Here is a 20680-nt window from a genome sequence, read left to right on the forward strand (position 1 = left end):
GTGTAAGCCTATTATCATTGTACAACATCTATCTAGTATTCCCCGCAAAGAAAAACATGTATCTAGTATTTACATCATCATTAGCCAACGACAAATAATCGCAGATCTACCGCTCTGTTCCAGATTTCCTCCAGTCTGTCAACCCATTCCAAACATTGAACAAACGCTTCCACTGGAGCTCCTGTCCCGCGTGGCGCCTCGCTTCCGCCTGCGCCGCTGTTTCGGTTTCCATATCTTCACCCCCTGCAACATTGTTCCAGTTCACTATCTTTCAGGTTTCTGAACTTCACATTTCAAACCATAGGAATGAAAGGCTGCATAAACAACAATTCCATTTTACCATTGGTGCTTTCAGAACGCTCCTGCCTCTCGAGTTTCTTAGCAAAGGTCTTAGCCGCCATGAACACGTCCTTGGGCCTCTCCCACCCGCCGCCAAACACGCCATGCCCTTCCTTGGGCTGTGGACGTGACATGAACTCCAGCGGCGGGAGCTGCTCGGTCCCAACCCAGTGGATGCAGTTCACAGGACAGGACTCCACAGCCACCTAACATTGCACATCAATCGTCTCATCCAGCAAAGTATTAAGCAGATTAAGATCCATGGATATGTTTCAAACAGCTGCAGTGATGCTAATTCCAGATCAGCAGAAACTCGGACCATCTGGACTACCTGGATCTGCTGCTCCACGTCGCCAAACTGCACTTCGACGTGCGCGCTTCCAAGAACATCATCCATGGCGAAGGTCTCACCAGCATGGTGGACACACTCCCTGCACCCTGTAAATCGCAACCTGCATCTTTGAAACAATGGTGTTCTTTGGTCGGAAATATCAATACTACCGTACCTATGCATTTGTTCTCGTCCACAAAGAGAGCCTGGCTTCTCATAGGGCCATTCCAAGAACTGTAGCCCTCCCCAGTGTAAACGCTCCCAAAGCCTCCACTACTCTTGCCAGCATTCCGGGAACTATTCCTCATCAACACTTCATACGCCTCGTTCAGCAGCAACGCGTAGTCATGACCCTGAACAAAAAATTACCACAGTTTAAATTCCACAAGAACATAATAGAACAGATCCGATATCCTCGATACCAAAACAGTTGTTTCTTCCCTCTATTCCCCTACAGCTGAATTTCTAAGAAACTAGGAGTAACAAACTGAACCCGAAAAGGAAGGGTAGACCAAAGCAGGCGGAGATGGACGCACCTTGTCACCAGCGATATCAGGATGGTGTTGCTTCTGGAGTTTCCTGTAGGCTTCCTTGATCTCCTGAGGTGTGGAGTGGATTGCTACTCCAAGCACCTGGTGGTAGTTCCCTCTGGCCTTTCCCTTTGCTGTGCTGCAGCACCTGATCATGCTCCTCCTTCTGTACTTGTTTGGTCCAGTCAGTTCATGGTGAGCTGATCCAGATCTGAGCTGCAGATAGTAGCGATCAGTAGCAGCAAGGGTGCTGAAGAACCCTGCCATTTGCTCTCGTCAGGAGACTCTTCCTGCCTCTGGTTGGCAGGAAACTGGGTATTAGTTCTCTTCAGATATTTGCTGCTGATAAGTACAAGAAGATGTCATTTTCAGAGAACAGATATTTACAGGGATCTTCACATGCTTTCTACCTATTGGACATGATAAAGGAGAGGACCAAAAGCAAGCAGACTACTGATATTTACCGGGATCTTCACATTCTTTCTACCTATTGGACATAATAAAGGAGAGGACCAAAAGCAAGCAGACTACTGATATTTTTACATTATAATTGCGTGTATAAATATTTATTGCTCAAAAATGTTTCCTCTGAATTTTTTAGTAGGTTCATATTCCTCATGATACATACACTTTATTGGTGCAAATACAAGCTCCAGAAAATACAGTATATGGTTAAACCTTATTCTGAGCATATATGTATGATGTGTTGTACAACTATGCATGCCATAAAGGCTCATATATCCCACTACTCTACAACTTGAGCTGCCTATAGGTACGTATTACATCTGTGGTCTAGTCTGGACTACGTAGATCTTCCCATCCTTCACTACTCCCTCAACGTCCTGTGGTGACCCGTAGAGCTCCTCAATGGCATGGCCAGCCCGTGCGATGCTTGAGAGAATTGAGCTTCGGAATCCAGAGTCTGTGATGAGAGCGTCGGTCGTGTAGTCAAGCACAACTTGATCTTCCTCATCCATAGGGACACTGAAACAAGCGCACTCCTTAGCTGTAATGCTAAATGGATTCTTAGCATGTGGGTAAACCACGTCTAATGAAAGACTTTCACTAACCTATCATACAGTCCTGCTCCAGCATAACCTTCCAGATCCTCACCATTAGAATCTGAACGGAAGATGATTGATCGCTTTACGAAGAGACCAATTGGCTTACTTGGGTAACCCAGTACCTATCAATGGGCCGCATTTAGCTCAGGTAGTATTTAACATATGACCAAACTAAGAGATACTCGGAAATATTGTTCACCTTGGGAGAGTCAAGGTCATCTTTCTTACACACGAAGCTCATGGCTCGGCCAGGATAGGCTCCCACAAGTGTCTCTCCAAGTCCTTTCACCACTTCAGCGTATATCTCAGAAGAATCTCCAGATGACGGGTTCGTAGTATGAATGACGAAGGCATAGTCTGCGTTGACAATTTCTTGTACAAGAACAGCCATGGAAAGGTAGCCATGATCGAGCTTCACCTTGCGTGTGCTAAAATATGCTCTTTCGTTCCATTTTGATGCCCAGACCTAAAACGGAAATTTAAGTGAGAACCAAATCCCACATTAGGACGTATTAAACTATTTACTATTTATCATGATTAAATGTTCTAATCATCCATAATAGATTTAGCTGCAAGGTGTGGGTCTAATCCCACAAATATATGCGCCTATGGCCAATCCATGGCGTTTCTAATAAGAAATTGACCCAGGGAGATGCCCAATCTGGCTTCGTCACTGCTATGAATTGTAGGGGATCAGACCTTTTTAATTGCCATCCATGCTTGCTCCCAGCGCTGGTCACTTTCATCCCCAGGCCAGGGCATTCCAGAACTTAGCATCTTCTCCTTCAGCTCTGTAACCTGTAAAGGTAGTAGAATAAATTAACATGATAAACAAGGTTCCCATTTGCAATAAATGCAAACAAACAATTACTGATTTTTCGGAAATAAACTGTAGGAGAAACCCTTGCAGTAAAAATAAAAACCTAAATTGTGTCCATGCAAACTTGAACCGAGATGGTGGGATTGTACATTTTCTCTGCCAATCAAGTGAGCCAGGCTCACTTCTTATTAAGGCACGCAAAAAACACTTCACCGGCTTTAAATCGCAATGCAAAATCTTACCAGTTGAGCTGGAGCAGTTAAATCAAGAACAGTTTTCCGCATTTCTCCGAGAGCACTAAAATCATCTTGATCAAGTCTACCCTTCAGCATCTGTATGTTTTGTGCTACTTCCTGTCATTAAAGGACAGAACAATAAACTGCCTCATTGCTTGGAAGATCATTAATTATTTCAGCTGTACCTTTTGGGATAAGAACATACCAATGAAATAGAAAGATAAATTGAAAAAATATATTATTTATGCTAGAAATTTCTCTTGTTGAACATGCAAAAGAAACAGATTTCCCCAACCACTGTGTACAGTGACTTTGATATTGTGTTGCCCTTTCACCAATTTAATGTCAAACAAGAGCCACCAACCTTATTGGTATCATCTGACAAGACCTTCTCGAAGGTCCCAAATGGTATCGCAACTGACGTTGGGATACCAACCCATGAAGGTACTTTTCCTTTCAGGTATGCTATGTTGCGGGACTTTGCTCCAACCTGACAACAGAAATGTGAGCATTCGAAAACTAGTGCAAGGCAAAAACAAAAGGAATCCAAAAGAGCAACTATTTGTTTCCTGATTCAGTCTGAAAAGTAACATTTTCCAGTGAATAGATCTGTATGATTACCATTTCGTCAGTGAAATCTTCCGCTGATATTGCATATTTCCCAAGGAACTTCTTCTTGACTAATGACAAAGATGGTATTGCTTCACCAACTTGTGCATTTGGAGAACTTGATTGCATGAGTTCACTCTCCGTAATCTCCCTACAATGTGGTAGAGACGAGATGTAAACTTTTGACAGAGGACTGAGGATAGAAGGAGCATTACACAACAAAGAAACTATAAAATACTAAGGCAAGGGATTCCAGGTTGGCTGTGATACGATTGGAGATACTCGAACTGAACCATAGGAAGCGCGAAGTATGATCAACTTGTGTTAATCTACTGGCCATCAATACAGCACAAGATTTTCCCAACCCTATAAACTAGTCAATCTTACTGCCTATTGCTAAGAGAACTGAAATTATCCTTCAAATAGCAATCAGTAGTAGCTCCCAGTAACTAGTTATCCTCCACGGATATGAATTACTGAATAAAAAACTACTCTGACAGAAACTATTGATCAGATATATGCAATTCATAAATAAATAACAAAACCTACCTATATGTGACATCTGCAGAAGTAGTTTTGAATGAAAACACCTTCCCTTCATGTCCTTGAAGTTCAGACAGGGTGTTCGGGTCAAAGCATGTCGCGAACAACACCTTAAACAGAAAAAAAGTAAGGTCATGTCAGATCCACACAGGAAACGCATATTATCAAAACTTGCAACATAATTGTGTAGAGAAAAAAAACCTTGCAATTCCTTGCTCGAACTGACACATGGGACAGAACATCTGGCATATCAGGTGTTATCACACCAACAACACCATCAGGTATTTCCTCCTCTCCCTTGACACTCTTTGCCACAAGGATGGTTGGTTTGTCGTAAGATTTGTTTTGAACAGAAAGCAACTTATCAACCACTACAACATAACCTGTTACTTCGACTGGGCTTATAACCTGCCAACTGTTAGTAGAAGATAGATGTCAAACAGAGAGTAAAGGAATATAATAAAGTAAGATGTATAAATTTGGCAAGGATGAATAAGTAACACGATTTAAAAAATGGCATGTCAATGCACAAAGGATCATGGAGTAAGAAATTACAACAGTCGTCATGGAATTTAAATTTTACCTTCCAAGGTGTGCGACATTCCTGAGAACAGGGTCAAATCGGTTCAGAAGAGCAGACAAAGTAGCAGCTGACCCACCACGAATTATTTCTTCTGTGAAGATGTCAACCTGCCAAAACAATTTTTACGACTAATTCCTAGATGCAAAAATAGAATAAAACTAAACTTCACAGAACACGTACTGCCCATTCGTCAACATTCAGTAATGAGCCAAGATATTCAGCCGACGGTTGCATCATATTATAGTATTGTTCGCCCTTGCTCGCAAGGGCAAGTCTGGTTCTGTCAAGACATGCTTTAGCGTAGAGAGCCCATTGGTCATCTTTTCTCTTAACCATTTCCATGGCTTGATTCCATCCCTTCAGGGAACACGTTAGAAAAAAGTCATCATCCTTGACAGTCATAAAATAGAGTTCATGCATGACTTCAAACAAAAGAATACCACATAACCGACAAATCTAGATAATCTAGTGTACAAACAACATCAAATGTGCATCCATGCAATTCAAATAGTTCGAACTTGATGCTTTTACATGATACAAGACATGTAGGCATGTTAACAAAACATGGTCTGCATTATATTTCAAGCATATTAAAGTGTTAAAAACTTTCCAAGCAATAGAGATACCCATACTACATGGCAAGGAATAGCTAACAAGTTAAAAGAAAAAATAAGAGAAAGACAATTCAAAGCAGCCATCTGACATACAAAAATAACTATACCATATGGCTATGCATATCAAATTAGTTAACAATGAAGATAAAATATTTCGTATCTTGATAACGTGAAAGAGAACATCAAATTTACCTTTAAGCAATATAAGATGTCTTCGTTGTCATCAGTGGACAAGGCAAGATTTTCAAGAACAAGACCGATGAAGTACATAATTTTCTGGACAAGGATAACATGTTTGAATGAGAAAGAACAAGCACAAATAGTGAAGTGACACAGCAATATTGGAGCAACCAACCTCTGGTGCTGCATCGTTAAGCTCCTCATACGACCTTTCAACTGCTGTCCTGAAAGTAGAATCAAGAGCAATGTCCAAAAAGATAAGATCCTTCAAGCGTTCAGATGATTCAATGAGCAAAGGGCGTAGTTCAGCTCGAGCCTCCAATAGCCCCTGCAAGGTAGCAATTCAATATTGGCAACTCGTGATTCATATGGCAATCCAAAAAAATATGGTGAAATGGACAAATCAATCAGTTCTGAGAAACGTAATCATTTGATGTGGAGAAATAACCCTCACCTCAAGAAGTGGCTCTGCTGATTTATCCTCAACATGGTCAAGCACAAACTGAAGCAATTCCTATTCAAGAAATCGATGCCAAAAAGTAAATTTCGCATACAAAAAATTAAATGTGTTAATAAAAGAAGGCAATCATTAAATTTTACAATATAAAAAAGTAAATGTGCTAAGAAAAGAAGGTTAGGATTCTTACAGGAAATCCAGATGATAAACCCTTCACTGGGTTAATTTGAACACCAACCATGAAACCTTCACCCTGCACCCAAAAAATTCATTTCATTAGATATGACCATAGGTATCTAAAGCATTTTACCAGAATCATCACCGATGGAAATGTTACCTCTGATTTGTATCCCATACAGGTTGCTATAGCAGACTCAAGATCAGCACCAGAGTGCACAGCCTACGAAATGGAAGAAGTAGAATAACATTCCATCACAGATAAGGAAATGGCATTTGGCATTTTTCTTATGCTTCGACAGGAATCAAAATGTCACTACAAATTTCCATTGGCTATGTAGCTGACAAATTGAAACCTTAATTTGTGGCATTAGTATGATCAGAAAGACTACACCAAAGGTTCTAAACTTGATTAGAACTACATGACTGCCCTATGTAGGGATGGCATGCATGAAGAAATAGAGATAGACGATCTACAGCCATCAACTACATTTTGATACATAATGATTAGTTGATGTCTCCAACCTGCAAATGAACATGTAGATATCTCTATTTCGTTTATCCAAGATAGACGTTTTGCATACCTTCAGGCTTCTCATATAGTTGCCCAGATCACGGAGTAAACCCTCTTTCTGGTCACTCCTGAATTTTGGTTCTGAATGAATTGCACGATCATAGCTCAGCAGACGTTCTTTATTTATGCCATTTTTGTTCAACGTGTCCCAGTAAACACTGATATCAAAATCACTCTTGATATAATCAATTATTGCCTGCCCACACAGACATAACCATCAGATCCTCAAAGCCAAAAAAAAATGCTATGATCAATTCAGAACATTAATTACCTGACATATAACTACATCATCTGGGCTTGTATTATTGTGCAGTTTCTGGTGCCATTCTTCCATCATCCCACCTTTGCAGTCATTATTTCTCTACAAAATCAGTAAGCAAGTTTTTATCGACAACCCGAAGGTAACTCATTGACTGGTTCATAAACCAACAAATAAAAATTACTTGATAGTTTCCTAGGAGTACTATTTTTTTACCTGGATTACTAATATTTCGTCACGGATACGCTGACCAACATCACCTTCACCCCCACGACCAACAGCAGACAATATCATTCTTAAGATCTCTCTGTACTGTGGGTAACTTTTATACATATTCTCAAGGTCATCTGTAAACCTGTCTTGTGCTTTGCTTATCTCACTGCATGGTTATAGATCATTATAAGATGCCAAATCAGATGCAACTGAACCCTAGTTTGTAGGTGTGTTTGTAGCGGTTTACACTTCTGTTAATTAAGTGGGCTATTCTCACTCTTATTAATGAAAATGGCAATTTGCCATGTTTAAAAAAAACAGTTTCAAGTCTGCTGAATTATTTTCTATTTCCATGATGTCTACGGAGTGAAGGTCGTCGAAGAGGAAAGAAGTATGTACCGTGGTTTCACATTGTAGTTCTTGTTCCATATTAATTGCCTGGTAGACATGAATCTAATCCAAACAAAAAGTCCAACAATACCCAATAGTCCAGCATCTCTGGCTTGGTCAACTAGATCTGCTGCAATATTAAATCTACCAAGGAACACAACTTAATTCATATACTTTTCAGGATAAAATAAGTCATTTTTAGTACAGATACTTGAGCATCCGACCTGTGCATAAAAGATCGCTGGGCATCTTCCTCCAGATCTGCTATTCTTTCCAGGAAAGCCTTTGCAGTGCCTTTACCAGCATCACCCGTATCCTTTGATTAAGAATAGATATGAGAGTTTATTAGTCCAAGAGTCGCACCAGAGTTGAACAAAGGAATAATTCGAGTAGCAAGGCTACAAATATACGAGCAATTGCCTTTGCCTTCTTGATAACTTTAGTCTTAAAATCCAAATAAAAATCAGAGTCATTATTTTTTATCCATGTTTCACCACGTCGGAGAACGAAGGGCATCCCCTTGTATCCATCGTCATCAAGCTCTATCTCAACAACCTGGATATGAAGAAGTCCTGAGCTGTTCATACAATATCTAAAAGAAAACAAAAAATAGGTTCATCAAATTGTACGTACCTGGTATTGCAAACCATCCAATTCAGACTCAACGAATGAAGTTTCACATGCCTTGTCAAGCAATGTTGAGCCAGAAGGCGCTATGCTTGAAGGAGGTGCCTGCACAATTAAAAAGCACCTCGTCATTACAGTATACTGAGATTTTCTTTCAGATACTGAGTTTGCAAACATAAATGTATAATTGTACCGCCCACTCTCCAGCCTTTTTTGCCAGTGCCCAGTGAAGAATAAGTGGCTCCACATCGTTTGTTGCCAAATGAACTCTGGTCTTACCTAGAGCCTTTGTGGCAATTGCCTTCAGAATGGAGAAGTTCAATTAGCCTGGTCAAAGCAAAGCTTAGAAATATGAAATGTCTGTCAGGCATCCTAACCAGTATCTCCTTATCACCGATCTTGAAAAGCTTTCTGCTTAGGACGTCGCAGTCATCCCCCTCCTGTAAGGACTTTGTGAAGAGATCCAAGACAGTTGGTTGTTTGGGTGCAGCTTGCACTTGCTCTTTTGTGACTCCAGGCTTATGTTTATTGAGAAGTTGTGTGATATCTCTGTTTTTGCGCTGAATCCTTTCTACCGAGTACTTCTTCTTCTTCTTCTCTTGCTTGGAAACTTTCTTTTCACGCTCCTTAGTTGGGGTAGCGTCTGATGCGGTAGCATCCCTTTCAGTTGACTCGGGTGTTTTAGTTAATCTAGCTCGCAGCTTCTCCAATGGAACACCTCTGTTTAATTCATCTGTTAACTCTGCTCGTGCTGCTTCATACTCCACCTAGATAAAGATGAAAAAAAACATTAATTTGTGAATTGAGTTCCTTTTAACATAAGAGGAAAACTGATATTAAACTTGCCTTCTCTTGATCAGGTGTATATGACTGCTTCCCATTTCTTTCCCAACGAAGGTATGACTGGATCTGCACAAGATCCTCTGGCACCACAGTAGCACCGGATGCACCTTGCCCCTGATTGCGGCTTGTCGGGAGCTGGATTAGGAAATTCTTGCCATTGTTTTTGAACCTGTCAAAAGTAGGGTGCTGCATTGCTGAGATCGTCTGCATTCGGACAAACAAGCAGGGCTACATTGTAATCCGACAGCGTGACTCACCATTTATTCTGTGCCTCGTCGAATAAAAGGAACTCGATGGCTTGAACCGCGGGGTCATCTATCTCGACCCTCAGGGTGGAGTTGTCGTCTGACTGCATGGTTACCGACAGGATACAGACCATCAAGCATAAATATTTTGTCGTAACACATAAAGCATTCGTGCAAGCAAGAAATACCTTTGCAAAAGGTGTCCTGAGGGCCTGGTTCTTGAAGGTTGTGGTTCCGTCCGGTCTTCGGGACGGGAGGAGCCATTCTCTGCACCCAAGCAGCCGGATTAGCAAGTCTTGGAATCAAACGATGCATAGCACGTAGGTGAGACGGTATGATATGTGGTAGGCATGCTCTGGTGGGCAGCAGATTTACCCCCTGTCTGGGCGAAGGGCGCCCCAATGCAGGACCAGGGAGCCGCTGGTGTTGGTGGCCTCGAAATTGATCTCGGCGATGGCGCCCTGTGGCGCCGTGTTCACCGTTACCTGCCGAACACAATGCATCAGGATATACATGGTAGTACTGCAGAAACAAACAAGAAATAACTGATCCAGGATATGCTACATGTAGAGTGTAGTGCAATGTTATGAGCACCTGGAGCTCGGAGTTGGACTCCAGGTTGAACCTCCCGACGACCTGCGGGGCAAGAGAGAAAAGGAAGCGAGGTGAGCAAACCGTCGAGCCGCTTGCGAGCGCTAGGTGGAGGCCGGTGGAGGGTACGCACCTCCGGGGTGGCGCGGTCGGTGGGGGCGGCGACGGCGCGGGGCACGAGGAGGCTGCGGCGGGAGACCGCGAGCGGGGCAGCGGCGAGGCGGCGGCGGACGGGCGGCGCCGGCTGCTGCTGCAGCTGCCGCGAGCGCGGGCGCGGCGCCGGCGAGGACGGGGACGCGTGGATCCCGACGGCGCACCGCTCCGCCGCTGAAGCCGCAGAGAATCCGCCCATAGCACGAATCTCAACCACTCGCGCGCGCACCTGATATGCTCCTCACGCTGCCGCTGCTCTGTGGGTGGCTGCTCGGATCACTGGCTCGTCCTTCCTGCCGGAGACAAATGAAACGAAAAAAAATGAAGCAAGCAATCAAGCTAATAGCGTCGTGATTGAGTGGAATGCGGTGCTCCAGCGAGAATCGGAGATGGAGCTGCGTGTGCTCTGCCCACTCACGGTCGACGACGACGAAGCTGAACAGGGCGAGCTAGCTAGGAATGGGCGGTGGCGGTGGCGCCGGTGGGAGGGATGGGGAGCCGGGGAGGACGCGGAGGAGAGAAATGGGCGCGCGTGTCGGGGCCCCGCGTCTCTCTCTTCACTCCCGCCCCGAAGAGTGTGCGTGTGGTGGAGTGAATTTCATGGAGTGGCGTGGATGACGGAAGTTTTAATATCTTCTCGCTTGAGATGAGAGCCATATACCGCTACTTTTCGTCCCTCTCCTTGAGCTTCTCAGCATTTTGCAACGGAGAACAGCGTGAGACTGCCGACATGCATACCCATCGAGTCAAATAAGTTATTGACAGCTACAGAATATTGTTGGAGCCCGGAAATTCAATTCGGCTCCCGGGTGCATATGCTCCCTCTATCAAAAAATTATATTTCAAAATGTTGAAAAATTTTGACAAAAAATTCTACATGTACATCTCCACAATATACGTACGTTCGTCAAGTTTCGCGAGGAACCAATATGTTTTGTGGTCTATGTAAAAAAGAGAAAATTTATCTCCTAAAAAGCCTTATTTTCAGCATTGAATTTTGTCTTTTTTACACACGTCGGATGACAAGTCGGATTTTTATGAAACAACTTTGTGAGCGCATAGCATGTGAAGATGTACGTTCGAAATTTTCGTTTCAATTTTTTGAAATTTCAAAATGTATGTAACTTGTATTTGAAAATAAAGGGAGCATATGCTCCCATGTGCCAAAACACCATTCCCGTTGGAGCCATCTTATTAACATGCAATTTCAGGATGCACTTTTTGTTTAGATTCTTGTGAAAGACTAAATTCTATTTTTTACCATATATTATATTTCTGTAACACTTTTTTACTAGATTTAAGACTCGATGTCTAGCTTTATTAGATTTAAGATCACTTATTCCTTGCACTACCATACTAAGGATTTCACATTGCCATATTTAAGGATTTGAGGGATTTAATCACCGCGGAAATCTTCTAGCCAATCATCGCAAAAGTCACGGTGTAGATCGTTTCAAAATATGGTCTAGTCAAACATGGAGAACACTAAACACCTACAAAACTACATTTGGCAACAATGGATATTTTCAAAAGTACCTATATTCAGTTTTGTCAATGCTAATCTGATCCAAATTAGTTGGCGCGGATTTATTGAATCTAGGCGAACTGTAGGTGACATTTTGCCTAAATCTGGATAGGAAGGAGTACGTGCGTTTGCCGACATTGATAGTCAAAGTGTCACCTAGAAGAAACGCAAGCAACGTTTTGACTCAAAAGTATCAACCTAGTAGTGGCATCTTTCACGGAAACATTTGAAAACGGAGGTACTAGCACTTGGTTAATCGGAACATCCATCTAAATAACTTGTGTGAAGAACCGTGTGCTTGGTGGCGGTTTATGATTCTCAGGGCGAGCAAGGGAATACGTGCAAAAGGTTGCACGCACGGCATGGGGCCGTATCGATTAGGATCGAAGATTTAAGACACATCAAATAAGGCAGCAAAAGCGTCACGGGATCCAACGGCAGGGATCTCGAGCGAGAGCGAGCGGGCCCCACGTGCCTGACGTGTGGACCCGGTGGAAGACTTGCCTCCGTGTCGTGCATGGGAAGGACGCGTGTGGACACAGCGCGGGCTGTGTCGTGGCAGCGATCTGGCATGCAGAATCGTGTGCAATTTCGACCGTGAAAGCACTCTACGCTTTGAGCGGAGGCTACAAATTCACGTTTAAAATAAGATTTTGGAGCAGTCGCTGTGGCCCCATAAGGAGTAGCAGTGGAGCAAAGAGACAAACACGTCACTGGGATTGTGATTCCTTTCGTTATCTTTTGATAGATTTTTAATTTTCCACAAGAGAGTTTGAGCGGCTGTACAACTACTGGTATCTTGCAAGAAAGAAAACGAAAAGGAAGTGTTGTTTGCGCATCATACGATCTCTTTATTTTGAAATGCTCTTAAATACATTTTGAAAGATCAAAAAAATTGAAACAAAAAATTCGCACGTGCATCTTCAAGTGCTACATGTCCACAAAGTTGTTTCATGAAAAATCAATTTGTCTTATAGCATGTGGAAAAAAATCAGTGCTAAAATAAGGCTTGAACATAAATTTTCTTTTTTTATATAGACCATAAAAAAATATTGGTTTTTCTCAAAACTTGATAAACGCACATATATTGTGAAGATATACATGTAGAATTATTTTTAAAAAAAATCAACACTTCAAAACCCATTTTCTTCGTATAGGGAGCATACGCACCTTGGAGGCAAATTAAATTTCCAAAAAAAAATGGTGCTATATGGAAAAAAACACAACACAAACGCCAGATATTCTGGGTTGGTAGAAAGACTTGCCGGATGCAGATTGCAGCAAAAGGTTGTGCATAATTGGCTTTACAAATTACGGTTTTGCTAAGAATTAGCCATACCTAATTACTTATATAATTATAATGATTTGTGGACTACTATTGGCAGTTCCAAGTACATATCTACAGATCTACTAGGACAACATGGTCGGCAGGAGCTTACATTTGTAATAAAACCCCGTATTTGAATGCTAACATTTTAGTGGTTGGGGTCGCAGTGGCGCACCCCAACGACCGGAGTTCGATTCCTGTCAGGGACGAATTTCGGAATTACCACGCCGTGTCTCGCTTCTACTATATCAAAAAGTGTCTAGTTCCTCCTAGACACAGTTTCATTTTGTCTCGTTTCAAAAAAAAAAAAAAGATAAATCGAAGAAAACTGTAACGAGCAAGATCGCACCTGTGTTATGTATCCCTTGTGGATATACAAACCGAGAAGAGATGATGCGCACTTGGTATAACTCGAGGAGAAATGGATATACACACGTAGCACATATGTCCCGGAGGCCAGAGATATATATACACTCCCCATAAAGGATCTGCTCAGCAAGTAAGCATAGCCCTGTTACTTATCCATTTGAATCTTGTACTCGTAGAACAAGCGTATATGTCAGTTAGTTTGCACGTTAGACAAAGGCTTGTATAATAACTCGAAGAAATCAACGGAAGTCGATGGCTGACTAAGAAAGCCTATCATATTGAAGTGCTGGCTAACAAGGAAAAAGGGCTAAGGAAAAGCCAAGAATTGCTCCTGTAAACCGTGACGAAAATAATGAGCACTTTAGGAAACCGTAACGCGCATGGGCAGAGGCAACCAACCCGATCTGAGCTGATTACTTCGGTTTTCCTCTCAAAGGGATGTAGTACTACTAGTACTAGTACACGTTGCGTTTGCTTCTTGACACCTGCTTGCTTCCAGTCGCGTCCATTCACATGCAAGGACGGCTGGTGTTTCTTCGCACGAAAACAAAAGGAAATGAAAAATGCACTGATGATAACACTGTAGCCCGGGCACAGTTCCCTAGCTACTACTTTGTCGCAGCGTACCATCACTGTAGGGTGTGTTTGGTAGTCGAATGGACCTTGGTTCGTATCGGCCCAACAATTTGGTAGGTTTACATGCCTGTAGCCCACTGCGTTCTTGCATGACCCGGATTTTAAAACATCCCCGGATAGGTCCTGGATTATCCAGGGCCGGATTCTCCAGGGCCAGACCCCGTTGCGGCAACAAGCCTGCACGCGTGGAGAAGGGAAGCGGAAACGCCGCATACCTTTGGGAACATGCACCATAATTACCGTCATCGCTCCCCTCTCCTTCCTCTCACTCGCGATCGCACTCTCACCTCCCCAAAATGTCACATCACCCGGCGGTTTCCCTCCCGCCGACCAATCCACCGCACCGCCGCACGGAGGAGCACCGGTACCAGAGGAGGAGACATCGGCGATCAGCATCGCGACATCGGCCGCAACCTGCTCCGCGGTCTTCATCAACATCTCAAGGTCGCTCGCGACCTCGAGCTCATCCTCGGCCGGAACAATGGCGGTAACGACATATCCTTCTCATCCTCGTACTCCTTCTGCCAGAACATGTCATTCTCGGGCATTTGCGACGACATGCACATTAGATCTGCTAGGGTTTCCATTAGGATAGCGTTCGGATTGATATTTGCAAGGTGTTCGTCCCCATTTCTTGATGTTCTTGTCCAGTTCTTGCTTTTCACGGTGTGGATTTGCTTAGATCTATTACTCTAATATCGGATTGCGGTAGATCCTTCCTAGATCGGACTGTGACGGTTGAAACTGCCAGATCTTACTGTGCATGCAAAGAGGGAAGGATTTTTTGTCCTGAGGTTTAGCATGTTCGGATAGCCGTGCGAAATGAGTCGCGCTAGTTTGTTCTAGATTGTGTTGTTTCTGATTGAACTAGGCCGATGATTGTAACCGGGAATCATAGTGTTAGGAGATGATCGATCAGAACCTATGGCATGACTGAACATCACCATACTGGTTCTGATCAAACATCTCCTCCATATGTACTCATTGTATGAGGTCTATGGTACCTTGCTTTGCATGTTTGTATTTCTTCAGTTGTGCAAGGGCCAATGATTTAACTATGGCACAACGAAAGGCAGGGTGATACTCTCAAACTTAGTCGTGTGTCATATTTCTTGCACACTGAACTTAGTTTGCATACAGTCCCTTTGCCTGCAGTGTGATTCAATTTATGAGACCTCATTTTATTTGTATAGTGCATTGGCCAATGATTCAACTATGGCACAACGGAAGGCAGGGTGCTGCCCTCAAACTTAGTCATGTATGCCATATTACTGGCACACTAGACTTAGTTTGAGAACAGTCCCTTTGTCTGCCGTGTGATCCTACATATGAGGCCTCGTTTTGGTTTGTCTACTGCATTGGCCAATGATTCAACAAAGGCACAATGGAAGGCAAGATGTTGCCTTCAAACTTAGTCATGTTTGTTTGATTACTTGCACACTAGACTTAGTTTGATGGCAGTCCCTTGAGTTGCCATGTGATCCAATGTATGAGGCATCACATGGTTTCAATGTTCCGTTTCATCTATAGACTTGTGAGCAGGCACATCTCTAATGGCATGTGTTCTTGTGGCAGACTGGTCACCTCAGACCCCAGAGGAGGGACGCTCCAAGAAGCAAAGGGCGGCTAACATCGGGCACTACCAGTCGGACGTAGGGCCGAACCAATTCCTACGCATCATCTTCAAGCCCACCTTCAGCCGGCTGCGAATCCCTCATGATTTCATTAGGTGGTTCGGAGAAATCCCTTCGAACATCATCCTGAAGACCAACACTGGCTGCAACTGGAGGATGACTACGGCGAGAGAAGGCGATGACGTATACATCGACCAGGGGTGGATGGCCTTCGCCATCGCTCATCAGCTGCAGGTAGGCCAGTTCCTCATCTTCAAGAGGGTGTCCTCCTTCGAGTATAGTGTGGTCATCTTCGACCACACCTGCAGTAAGGTGATGACCAGGTGCGGTTACCATAGCAATGCCACCAGGTATGTCGTCTTCGAAAGTCATGTCTAAAACTTACCTGGTTCTGCCTCGCTGCTACCATGTATGCGTCTAATTGCTTCATGCCGTCTGTTGAACTATGATCATCTATGGTGTGTCATGAACTATGATCATCATGTGTCGTAAACTATGACAGTGTATCTAAAGGTATGATTGCTGCACCCCCATGGGGCACTCCCAGACTATCCACGATAGGCATCTGTCGCGCAAGGGCTGGGCAGTGGCCTCGTTTCGTTGCCCCCGGTTGGTCCACGTGTTAAGAGCCCATTGCCTCAGCGAGGGAGTAAAAGAAAAAGGACCAGGAGGAGGGGAAAAGGCAGCGAATGAGCCAAACCCTCGAGCCCCTCACAACCGCACGCATCCAATCCCCTCCTCTTTCGTCTCCTCTCCTGCTCGGCCGCCGCCACCGCGCCTCGCGCCGCCCCCTTCTCACGGCCTCGTCCTCCTGATTCACCGAGGCACATCTGCACATGAGTGGAGGTCGCGGGGAGGAGCGGACAGATGCAGAGGGGGAGAAGATGGAGTAGCAGTGAGAGAAACATCGTCTCCCACCTCCCACCTCGAGCTCCTCCTTCACCAGCCACCTCCCGCCTCAATCTCTACCGTCCTCTTCGTGGAAACAACGTCGCAGGTGGAGGCGTGGTCGGAGCTGTCGGTGGTTTCGCGGGCGCGCGGGGAAGCCGCCGCCGGTGGAAGCGCGAGCACGCGGGAGCAACGCCGCCACGGCTACCGACGGAAGATCAACGCTGTGTCGCGGGCACACGGGAGCGGCGCCGCCGGTAGAGGCGCGAGCACAAGGGAGCGGAATCGGCAGTTCATTTTGGCAAGGTACATAATCCCACACCCTCTCTTTTCGAGTGCTCCTCGTCTCTATTTTCGTGGTCGCGGCGGCCGGGCAGCATGGCGCGTACGGCGGCAGAGCGCATGGTGCCTACGGCCAGGATCGCAGTCCTGCGTTGCTGGTTCGTTTTTTTGCTAGACTGATTAGCTAGCTAGCTTCATATCTAGATCTGTGGCTTGTAGCGTGATTTTTTTGCTAGATCCATTTGCTAGCTAGCTTCATTACCTAGATCCATGGCTATGTGATTCTTTTGGTAGCACATGCCCAAGCTCTTGGCTAGATTAGCTCGCCGTGTGATTTTTTTCCTAGCACATGATCAGGTTCTTGGCTACATGGATTAGCTAGCTAGATCCATTATCTAGGTTTGTGGCTCTATGATTGTTTTGGGTAGCACATGCTCAAGTTGTTGGCTTGCTTGGTCTAATTTGACTCTATATTATCGACAGATACCAGAGAAGATACGTGACTTGAAGTTGATATTTGGCATAATGGCATCGACACTTGAGGTGATTTATCCTTCTTTTCTAGATTTCCTCTTAAATGACCGCTGCAATGTCACTTGATTATTTGGTATGCAACTACTAATATTGCCGAATTGTTGTTTTCTTTTTCAGTGTCGAGCTTTCTAATTATTTTTGAGCATGGAGGAAGACAAACTGAGGTGAACATTATTCCTAATTGAGCATTTTTTTACTTATTTTCTCCTCTTTGAATTTTCTTCTCAAATGTTATTTATTTCTTTGTAATGAAGAACTTTTATTATCGAATGCAAAGTTAGTTGATGTAAAGGATCTTATTTTCCCCTTTGGGGTGGACGGTGTACTACAAAATTGCTCTACAATATTGCTAGAGTAGTTCTTATTGTTATATAAGAAGTGCAGATTCAGCGACATGCAGATGTGGTGCCTGTGTGGTCTAACATGTTTTGGAAATCTAATTGTTTCTTCTTTGTGGTGTTCTTTAGGTGAGCAACAGTGTTTTAGCAGTCCAATTATGTAGTAGCCTATACAAGTTCTATAGATCAGCAGAAGGTTATAAATTTAATGCTTTGGCATGTTGCTAATAGGAAATCCATACGGTGAGATTTACTTTTCCCAACTTCCTTTACATCTTCGCATATAACTGAATATGGAGTATTTCTTTTTCAACGTGCATCAATTAAATTTCCAAGTTAATCAAGTTTTCAAATTTATTAGCAAAAGAAACTTTTCAAATTGTGGCCAAACAGAGGATAGGCTTGGGTACCTTTCATTTCAATGCTGGACATGAAGCACCTTCCATTAAAGCATATCTACAAATAATTTCATGCTACTGTTTGTGTTTCCCATTAATTTCAGGCGCACACGTGATGGTGCTCATAGCTGCGCTATTGCAATGGTCAGCGGAAACATTCCATGCCGCGTGCAGATCAAAAATCTCCAGCACCAATCAGTTGGTTTCCTCGAGCCCCATGTATTGTTTATACTACACAACATGAATAAATTTTATCATGGATATGTAGTATATCACATTGTTATTTTGGCAACTCAACCCCATCTCCCCGCTAGGTAATAATCTGTTGCCTATGATCTAGGTTGTTATGATGAATATATTGCTTAGATAAGGGGACCATGCTTTTTCCAGACTATTACTAAATATTTTTCTCTGAATAATTGGTTGTTTTTCTTATGAACATTAGTGTAGACTATATGCTCTGTAAGTGTACAACTTTGAAACATTGGTGAGATAGACTAAAAAGGAAGTGCTACTTCTGGGTAAGTATATTTTTGTGACATATAAATGAAAACTCCACTTACTAAAACAGCAGTTTTACCTTCAACCACAATTGTTGGCGTTAGGCGCATCAACACCGACCTTCAACAGAAGTAAGTTAAAATGTACAGGGATAATCCAAGAATTATTTGCTATGGTAATAATTGTTATATTGAGATATCAGAAATGATCTTTAGCTTACACACCATAGAGATTAAAATGTCACTTTACCTGGCTGTTTCTCCTTCTATTACAGTACATATAGTACAGTTATGTATACCAACTTGGACTATTCATCTGTACTGAAACTTATGCTTTTCTATTTCAGAGATTAATTGAGATGGAGTATGAAGGAATAGTTCATGTTGATCCCTAGAGATATGAAGTGCTCTCTTTTATTTCCTGGTCAGATTGTTGGATGTCAGGTAATGCAGCTATTGTATTTCTTTGATTAGGTAAAATTCATCGATTGTTATACTTGTTTTCCTATAATGAAGTTTATCAAACATATGCCTTAATATAATGAGCTCAACTCAAAACTCAACTCCTAATGATGAGCACTTAAGGTAACCCTTGCCACCATTGATGAATAAAATAATGAAGATCGATAGTACTTCACATGCTTTTGATATTGAACATTAATTATTTTACTGTATGCATTTCCTATAAATTTCCTTAATGATCAATGCTAAATCTTTCTCTCTGAAGGCCTGCTTATTAACACCTTTTAAGGATCAACAAATGAGCTCCTGAACTGGCTTTGTGTGGTACTGAACTTGTTCGTCTTCAGATAAGGTGATCTTTTTATGATGGTGCCAAGGATCTTTGCTCACTTACCATTATTAATTTATTATAAGTACATATAATTGTTATCATCACCTGTGTTTCACTGGATACTCAGCACCACAGTGCTAACCGCGATATGCTAGGGAGATGAGGTCACGCTGGAATTTGCCTCCGAAAGCCATGAAGAACTCGGTTTAGTTTGGCTCAAGGCCAGTTTCTCTTCTATTCAAGCAAAGGATGTCTTGTTGGTCATGATTTTTCTTGTGTTGGATGTGGTCATCTTGTTCGTTTTGGTTCACACATTCTTCAGATTGGTTTCCTTTTGGATTGTGTGGGATGTGGTTGTTCATTTCCTCAATTTGTTTTGCTTATTCTCCTTGCAGCTATACACCGGCCAATCACATACTGATCTCAAACGGCAGGAGTTGGCTTTTGCACAAGAAATCATCAATTTCCTTGGCTAGACACAAAGGTACTTTTTTCGTATATATACTTGAGTTTTGTGTTCTAGATATAGATACAATCGGGTCAGGTGATACACTATAAGAATATTGTGTCCTACTCCCTCCGTCCGCGAGTAAGTGTACATTCTCCTTTTTTTGGAAGTTAAACATTTTTAAAGTTGACTAGATTATTACACAAAAATAACAACATATGTGACATCAAACTACTGTACTACATGTCAAGATGAGCCTAGCCATATTAATTTGCTGCCATAAATGCTACTACTTTTTTCTAGAAAGTTAGTCAAAGTTAATAGAGTTTGACTTAAGACATGTCCTAACTCACACTTATTAGTGGATGGAGGGAGTACTGGCTAGATTAACCATACCATGTACATAGGTGACATTCTTGCAATTTACGCTCAAATGAAAGAAATAATTGATCTGAAATTAGATTTCTGCAAGCAAGATAGAACTGTTTTTGATCAGTTGATAGACTTTTATATTGTGTCCACCGTCCTCACAGTCAACAATTAGTCCAACCAAAGATGCGAGATTCCAGGTAGGTGACAAGACCCAACTGCTTCTTTCCGATGGAGAGCTCCTTCATATCATACCTAAGC

At 42.9% G+C, this 20680-nt stretch overlaps 2 protein-coding genes across 3 annotated transcripts; both read right to left on the bottom strand.

The window, feature by feature from the left end:
* Positions 1-17: 17 nt before the first annotated feature.
* On the bottom strand, positions 18-1525 carry LOC124689741 (chaperone protein dnaJ C76, chloroplastic-like). Its single transcript, XM_047223247.1, has 5 exons — positions 1207-1525; positions 846-1023; positions 671-777; positions 341-545; positions 18-243 (listed from the first exon to the last, which is right to left on the bottom strand). Exons 1-5 carry the CDS (start codon positions 1465-1467, stop codon positions 107-109), a joined length of 888 nt encoding a protein of 295 aa, XP_047079203.1. The 5' UTR covers positions 1468-1525; the 3' UTR covers positions 18-106.
* Positions 1526-1750: 225 nt separating this feature from the next.
* On the bottom strand, positions 1751-10660 carry LOC124689381 (alpha-glucan water dikinase 1, chloroplastic-like). Of its 2 annotated transcripts, none has more exons than XM_047223009.1 (30): positions 10359-10660; positions 10229-10270; positions 10010-10119; positions 9647-9901; positions 9393-9558; positions 8924-9313; positions 8740-8847; positions 8553-8651; positions 8340-8474; positions 8144-8235; positions 7929-8063; positions 7533-7695; positions 7329-7418; positions 7068-7253; positions 6644-6706; positions 6497-6559; positions 6304-6363; positions 6025-6177; positions 5862-5945; positions 5236-5412; positions 5056-5162; positions 4674-4887; positions 4479-4582; positions 3942-4080; positions 3685-3810; positions 3327-3437; positions 2964-3062; positions 2464-2730; positions 2271-2386; positions 1751-2184 (listed from the first exon to the last, which is right to left on the bottom strand). In XM_047223009.1, exons 1-30 carry the CDS (start codon positions 10575-10577, stop codon positions 1980-1982), a joined length of 4278 nt encoding a protein of 1425 aa, XP_047078965.1. In that variant the 5' UTR covers positions 10578-10660; the 3' UTR covers positions 1751-1979. The 2 variants fall into 2 exon arrangements, with proteins under 2 accessions (XP_047078965.1, XP_047078908.1); XM_047222952.1 differs by having other exon boundaries at positions 8334-8474.
* Between the last annotated feature and the right edge of the window lie 10020 nt (positions 10661-20680).

The sequence above is a fragment of the Lolium rigidum genome, chromosome 1 (assembly GCF_022539505.1).
Source record: "Lolium rigidum isolate FL_2022 chromosome 1, APGP_CSIRO_Lrig_0.1, whole genome shotgun sequence".
Classification (NCBI taxonomy): domain Eukaryota; kingdom Viridiplantae; phylum Streptophyta; class Magnoliopsida; order Poales; family Poaceae; genus Lolium; species Lolium rigidum.